At 37.3% G+C, this 7,839-nt stretch overlaps 1 protein-coding gene across 1 annotated transcript; it reads left to right on the forward strand.

Moving 5' to 3' along the window:
- Nucleotides 1-2,222: 2,222 nt before the first annotated feature.
- mthfs (5,10-methenyltetrahydrofolate synthetase (5-formyltetrahydrofolate cyclo-ligase)) lies at nucleotides 2,223-7,132 on the forward strand. The gene is made up of 3 exons (XM_054618286.1): nucleotides 2,223-2,489; nucleotides 4,761-5,025; nucleotides 6,862-7,132. The coding sequence occupies exons 1-3, from the start codon at nucleotides 2,379-2,381 to the stop codon at nucleotides 7,086-7,088; spliced, it is 603 nt and encodes a 200-aa protein (XP_054474261.1). The 5' UTR covers nucleotides 2,223-2,378; the 3' UTR covers nucleotides 7,089-7,132.
- Nucleotides 7,133-7,839: the final 707 nt, after the last annotated feature.

The raw sequence follows: 7,839 nt of genomic DNA on the forward strand, positions 1-7,839 counted from the left end.
ATATTATAAATAAGCAATAAAAACAGTAGAAAAACACAATAACTGAAATATAATATTTACAGACAGAAAAAAAGAACTATATTAACTATTATTGCACAGTGTTTTTATTGTCATGTGTCATGTGGTCTAACTTCATATATTAACATGAAGTTAGTTTCTTATGAGGTTTTGAATAAATATTCATGATAACTTAGATATGAATATTAGCCACACATGCATTTGTAGAGCTGATTATGATTATTTGATTTAAAAAAACGAAAAAAAAAACAGATTGGGTTTTTTTTGGCCTGCACTTCCTTAACTTCCGGTATGCATGTGACGTCACAGACATGCGCAGTGATACCGTGGTGTGGAGCCCTCGTTGTTTTACGGTAAGAGCGTGTAAGCACTGACTTCAAAATAAGAGCAACGTTCTGGTTAACGTGATAGGACATGTCACATGTATTGAATGAGTCAGTCAATAAGTCTGTCAATGATAGATGAAATAATTTAAATATTAACAACAAATAAATGAAACTAAATTATTACAAAACTTAAATATATTAATAAAGAGTAAATTTCCAATGACCATTAAGACTTCAACATAAAATTGTACTATATATCAAATTCAGCAACTTCAAGGTTACACTGAGTGACTAGTTTCACTTGGGATTGATAGCAGAACACCTCAGAGAATATCAGGACATTCTGATGTAGAATTTCAGAATAAAAGCCCTTCAGAATCGCAATCATGGGCTAACTTCCCTCTAATTTTAGATTTGATTTAAAAAGAATTGGTCGATAGTTACAAACCAATTTCACTTTCACATAATTCTTTTTACTCCAAAAAGGGGTAGTGTCACTATAAGATTACATCATAGATTGATAAAGGGTTATTTTATTCATTTATTTAAATGATGAACTACTAGTACTACTTAAACAGATTGTACACTACCCATCCATTTTTGGAATAAAAATTATTATAAATAGATGAAAAAAAATGCCTACATGAAACTAATTATGAATAAAAAAATCCACTCAACAATTGCTTCAGTGTGAGTAAATAGTGTTTTTGCAAAACACAAAGCCCCAACTTTAAAGAATGCAAGAAAGCAATACAAACATGTAATTCCACCTCAAATGTTTCAGGTTTTCCGACATGAAAACAATCACATTGACATTCTCTACCTACTAGCTGTGTCTTTGTAATACTAAACAATATTGTTCGAATATAACAAACAACACAAAGCCAGATATTAAAATAATGTATCTGTAATTGCATTATAATGAAATTGAAAACCCTCATCTAAATGGCCTGGTATTGGTAATAGTTTGTGACAATAAGCCGTTTCCTTTTAATTGTAATCTGAGTTAAGAGGGAAGATAGCTCATATATGGGATTTCAAAGGGCTTTATTTTTTGAAATTCTACTTTAGAATGTCCCGATGTTGGAAGGTACCTTCCGAGGTGGTCTGCTATCATTATCAGAGGAAATTAGTTTGTGACAGTGGGCTTTTTCCTATTAAATCGAATCTGAAATTAGAAAGAAGTTGCTCCATGAATGGGATTTTAAAGTTCTTTCAAAATGTCCTGATTCTCTCTGAGTGACACTCTGGGGTTGTCTGTTTGTCATCTGAAGTAAAATTAGTTTGTAACTATGGACCATATCCTTTTAAATCAAATCTGAAATTAGAGATAAATTGCCACATAAATGGGATTTGAAGGGCTTTGATTTTGAAATCCTACATCAGAATGTCCTGATTCTCTCTGAGTGATACCCCGAGGTTGTCTGCTATTAATTTAAACTGAAATACAATTTTAACTATTGACCTTTTCCTTTAAAATCTAATCTGAAATTTGATTGAAGTTAGCTCCGGATTGAGATTTAAAAGGGCTTTTATTCTGAGACTCTACATCAGAATGTCCTAATATTATCTGAGTGACACTGAGGTGTTCTGCTATCAATCCCAAGTAAAACTAGTCACTCAGTGTAACCTTGAAGTTGCTGAATTTGATGTAGTATACTTTTATTTTAAAGTCATGTTGGCAGTTGGAAATGTGCTCTTTATTAATATATGTTGGTTTTGTAATCATAGTAGTTTAATTTATTTGTTTTTAACATTTAAATGAATAATTCCATCGTTGACAGACTTATTGACTTACTCATTCAATAAATGTGACACGTTGCTCTTATTTTGAAATCAGTTCTTAGACGCTCTTACCGTAATAACGTCAGTCCCCAGCTGGCAGCAACACCAGAGGTTTCTCACCGCCTCTCAGGTGTTGCAATACTTGTTAATGTTTAACAACTGAAAGCAAGAAAACACTGACGTGTCTTCCACAGTCGTAAAAACACTTCACCGAGTCCTTAATGAAACATAACTTCTCTCTCTCACGGAATGGCTGCGTTGCGAGCAGCTAAGCAAACTCTGAGGAGAGAAATAAAGCGAAGGGTGGCAGCGCTCAGTGCGGAGGAGAGACGACGGCAGGCTCTGCTGCTGTCCCGGCAGGTGAGATAGACCCAGCCTGGCTGCTTTCAAGGCACTTTTATGTCGCTATTCCTTCGGTATTCATAAACACATGGGGGGGATTTCTTGTAAGTAAACAGCGTCACTAAAAGTGTACGGAAGCCGAGAAGGGCAGTGTTTTTTTGTTTTCATGCCGTTATCTTGAGATGAAAAGTTAATAAAGTTAAACAAGGGATTAATTGCACTTGTTATGTTTATTAGTTCATGTTTATTAGTTCATGTTTATTAGTTCATGTTTAATGCCAGCCTGCATAAAGGACTGCTGTCAAGTGCACCCATACACTGACACTTACGGTAAAAGCGACCAAGCTACCGGACGTACGTGTGACTACGTCCGGTTTTCAAAATAAGATGTTGACAGGTGGTATGTAAATATTTGTGGCTGCTAAATAAAAATGCATACAATACTGCAGTGGTTCTCAAATGGGGGTACGTGAAGGCACTCCAGGGGGTACGTGAGATTTTTTAAAAAATATATTTAAAATTAGCATCCATTCAAAATTCCTTTAAAAATAGTTATTTAATAAATATTCAATAAAATATAAGTGTAAGTTCATAAACTGAATTTAATGCAACAATGCAATCGTCAGTGTTGACAGTTTAATAAATCAGACACTGATGGCAGAGCGCTTAGTATTACATCTTTTTTTCAACCAAAAATGCTTTGCGCTGGTTAGGGGGTACTTGGCTAAAAAAGTATTTCATACTGGAAAAAAGGTTGAGAACCACTGCAATACAGGAATGTACTACAGTTTTTTGTTTGTTGTGTTACAAATGGGCTACAACTGAATTCCGTTGTGCATCCCTGTGTTGCATAATGACAATTAATGATCCTTGAATTGTTGAGTTGAGGTCATTTCAGAATGTTTTTTGTATATACCTTTTGTGAACACATTATTTTGAAAACCAGATGTAGTCACACATAGTACTGGGCTGTATGACCAAAAATCTGAATCACAGTGGGGTTTTTTTTTTTGTAATCTGGAAGTTTCAAGCTATATAACACAGTATTTTTTTTTTTTTTTTTTTGCATGACTGGGCCTTTTATATTCAAGGGTTCAATGATCATTTATTTTCATTATGCAACACAGGGATGCACAACGAAATGCAGTTGTAGTCCATTTTCAACACATTAAAAACATGACAAACAAAACAAACAGTAGTGCATTCCTATAGTGAATTTTTTTGAATTTGCATCATAAGCTCCTGGCACAAGTAGAGACATTTGAAAATGTTACATCAGGGAAACATTTTATATTGGTTTGTGGTGGCTAATTCTACCATGAGAAGTAATTACACTATTAAAAAAACCCATTTTAATGTCATCATATATAAACTGAAGGCTGATGTCACTATAGGGTTTCCTTGGCCCCACAAGATTGTACGATATAATACATTATAATACATGGAAAAAGTTGCAGAATTAGCAGTTCTTGTGCAAACACGAAAAAAAAACATGAACTTAAAATTTAATAAATTAGATATTCCAACAATTTCCTTTCAAACTAAATACTTTAAGATAGTTGTATAAGCACTAAAAAACTGACCACTGATCTGTCTGGCGACTGCACGGCGGTGTTGGTGGTAAAATACCCGTAGTGCAGGTAATCTCCTGTGTGGCGGTCTATGAATATTAATATTGTAGGCAAAAATAAAAACCTGTATACCAGATGCATGGTTATACTACCCAGCACTAGTCACATGTGTATCCTTCCGGAACTTTTGAAAGAAACTTTTTAGACCATTTTACAGTTCTTAACGTTAACATTCCAAATCCCACAAACACACACACACATAGACAGAAACACACACAAACACACACAAAGACACAAACACACACACATATAGACACAACAAAACACACACACACACACATAGACACAAGAGGAAGAAGATGGAGGACAGAAGACCTGCAACACACCACTAGATGCCACTAAAACTTACACACTGTGCCTTTAACAATGTAAATATTTTTTTCTGGGGTACAATATGAATCAAAGTTGGGTGCTTAGATTTACAATTAATTAATACAATATGTTTTGCTGCTGTTGTTATTAATATTATTAATTTCTTCTAATTGTTAACTCGGGGGGGAAAAATTGCTCACGATTGATTGCGAAATGAAGTAGTTGCAGTTTATTTTGACTCTAATGTTACTTCCAGCTTTGAGATTTATGAATCAATCATTTAGAGCTCCTGTGCTCTGATCATGTCCCAGATTGAAACTTTCTCTTCCTCTCCATTTTCTTTTAGCTGTTCAGACACCCCAAGTATCTGTCCTGTAAGAGGATTGCTGTGTTTCTCAGCATGGATGATGAGGTTCGCACGGAAGAAATCATCAAAGACGTGTTCAAATGTGGTAAAAGCTGCTTCATTCCGCGATATGAGAGCGGCAGCAGCCATATGGACATGTTGAAGCTCAACAGTCTGCAGGACATGGAGACGCTGCCTCTGACGTCGTGGAACATCAGACAGCCTGCTGAAGATGACGACAGCAGAGAGGAAGCACTGGCTACAGGTAAGCATGGACACACACACACACACACACACACACACACACACACACACACACACACACACACACACACACACATCTACAGTCTATGGGGAATTCAGGTGATCCATTTTGCTTGATTTAAAAACTGTGTTTATGACTTGAGACAATTTTTTCCAAACAGCTTTCCTTTCTTTGCCGCCTTCCTGTAGCACCACCATAAAAATGGTCGTCTATGTTCTCCAGCCAGGTGAGGAGGATGTCGGTGCCCTTTGACCTGTGCAGCCTTGAGAGATCCGATAACAAACATTAGAGTTTTGGGTTTTTTTTGCAGCAAAGCAAACATGGTTAAAGGTCATAAGCTCCACTTACTGCTGCAATCTTTTTGGCTCGGGTTTTGGCACGGTGCCACATGTTTCTCTTCCTCTCTCTGGGTCTCAAAAGGGAAGAAATTCAGTATTACTCTGACCGACTAGATGCAGCTTATGTAGAATATAACCGACTGTTACTACCATTGGCACGTATCCTCACTCAGTGTGGACGTGTGCGTCTGTGCAGAGGTTTAATCTCAGTGGGAAGTTTCTCTTCTGTCTTGATAAAGGAGTGAGTTAGCCAACGTAAATATTAAGTTTTGAAATGGGCCGTGATCGACTCGAACAACTCGAAAATAGCCCACAAATGTTATCCCGTGCTAAATATCCAAGGTTGCTGACAAAAGATCTGCAATTCCATTTCTTCTTCCATCATCATAGCAACATTTTCATGACCATTGTGTGTCCCTTCAAGTCTATCATTATTCCTATTATCCACGTTTATTCGGCATCATTCATTATTTTAATATTTTATACCATTTCTGCAGCTCTATGGCATTTATTAACTTTTTTTTTTTTTTTTTTTTTTTTGGGGGGGATATTTAGCCCCGGAAAACACAACTTTCAAATACCACGAACGGAACATTTGGCATCTCTTATCACCGCAACAGCCTGGTTAATGAGGCTTAGCACTACCTGAGTCATTCCTCCCGTCTCTCTTAAAAAGAAAGAACATATCATTGTTAATAAAGTTTTCATCTCAGAAGTTGACTTGTCAACTCTGCACTGTTCAAAACATAGACCTTTGAATGACTACATTGGTAATTGTAGTCAGTTGCCAGCATCCCTAACCTGAAGTCCAATTCCAGACTACATAACCTTGTGGACAGACCTAATCATGAAAAGAAAGCTACTGGTATCTGTGATGTACAGCTATTTGAAAAAGTGAAATTCAAATAGTTGTATTTAAGCACTTTTACATATCCAGCAAAACAGTTATAGTTGACAAAGACAGAAAAAAACATCTTCTAATTATGGAGAGATTATCAGGTGACCCCCGTTAATGGCTGACAAACCTTCGGCCTCAGAGGTTCAATCCCGTCACAAAGAGATGTAGATTCAATTAGAAACTAGGATCATAAAACAAAAGACTTTACAAGAAAAGAATAAAATACGCCTTTTTTTTCCAGAATGTTGACTTGGGACAACCCCAAATTCCACATTTTTCACTTTTTTTTTTATATTCTGTCATGTTAAAAAGCCCACATAGTTGGCAAGAAAAAAAAGCAAAGTTTAACCCAGGTTCAGCGGATAAAACCATCATCGGATTCATCCTCTGGAGACCACGGCGGTGTGTACCAAACAGGACGGGAATCCAGTTTGTTGAGATATTTCCGACTTGGATCAAAGTGGTTAAACCGACAAACGAAACCTTTTTTTCCAAAGTTGTTCGACTTCTATATCACCACCAGTGTTATTTTGAAAGTAGTCCCAAAAAGAGTAGCACGACCTTTTATCACCGACTACACCGTCTGCTCTCGTTCTCCAGGAGGTCTGGACCTGATCTTGATGCCAGGTTTGGGTTTTGACCTTTTGGGGAGACGTCTGGGAAGAGGGAAGGGCTTCTATGACACCTACTTGGAGCGCTGCATCGGACACCCCAAAGGAAAGCCCTACACCATCGCCTTGGCCTTCAAAGAGCAGCTGTGTCAGGAAATCCCTGTCGACGACAACGACGTGCTCATAGACGAGATCCTGTATGAGGAGGATGAGTAGCTAATCTCAGCAGGAGTAGCCCAGGATGAACTAATACGACTAATGATGGCTATCAGCAGGAGTAGCCCAGGATGAACTAATACGACTAATGATGGCCTGTTGTTATACAGACATCGTGAATTTGTTAAGTTTTTCCACCTGTGGTGTTCCTGCTGTGTCAAAATAAAGCTATTAATTCATGGCTGTATTGAAATACTCCACTCTGTACGTCATGCTGCTGGTGTTGCCATAAAGAGCTGTTGGGGTAATCAACAACGAACCAAAATGAAGAATTGCTTTACACAATTACAACAAGAAATGGACATTTAAATGAAATGCAAATAAATCTTTTGAATATATCTCTTAATGGCTGATGGACCCTGATTGCTGTTATTTATAAGCCTCTAACATTGTTGTTATCTTACCACCTTCACGTGGTGACTGACACGTTACCACAGCAGGGATTCTATCTGGAAGCCCTTGTCTTGTTCGAACAAGCCGTTGTGACTATTGAGCATCACTGCTGGAGCATAGACTGACTCTGTTATTAGCAGTTGGCATATTAAAGCTCTACATGCAGATTTAACAGCCTGTTGATCACATGAGCGTTCCATAATCAGGTCACATGATGATTAACAAGGCAAACTCCATCCATCCGTCTTCTTTATCTAGAGCACTCCAAACTCCCATCAGCTGATCAGGACCATAAGACGAAGCTGAACGAACGCTCTTGTTAAAAGGCAGAAAATAACAATCATTTTTGTCATACTGA

Source organism: Anoplopoma fimbria, chromosome 2, assembly GCF_027596085.1.
Source record: "Anoplopoma fimbria isolate UVic2021 breed Golden Eagle Sablefish chromosome 2, Afim_UVic_2022, whole genome shotgun sequence".
Lineage (NCBI taxonomy): Eukaryota > Metazoa > Chordata > Actinopteri > Perciformes > Anoplopomatidae > Anoplopoma > Anoplopoma fimbria.

Coding starts and splice junctions, on each gene's coding strand:
- mthfs (XM_054618286.1), top strand. CDS start 2,379: ATGGCTGCGTTGCGAGCAGCTAAGCAAACTCTGAGGAGAGAAATAAAG. Junction 2,490..4,760: donor CTCTGCTGCTGTCCCGGCAG/GTGAGATAGACC, acceptor ATTTTCTTTTAG/CTGTTCAGACACCCCAAGTA. Junction 5,026..6,861: donor AGAGGAAGCACTGGCTACAG/GTAAGCATGGAC, acceptor CTCGTTCTCCAG/GAGGTCTGGACCTGATCTTG.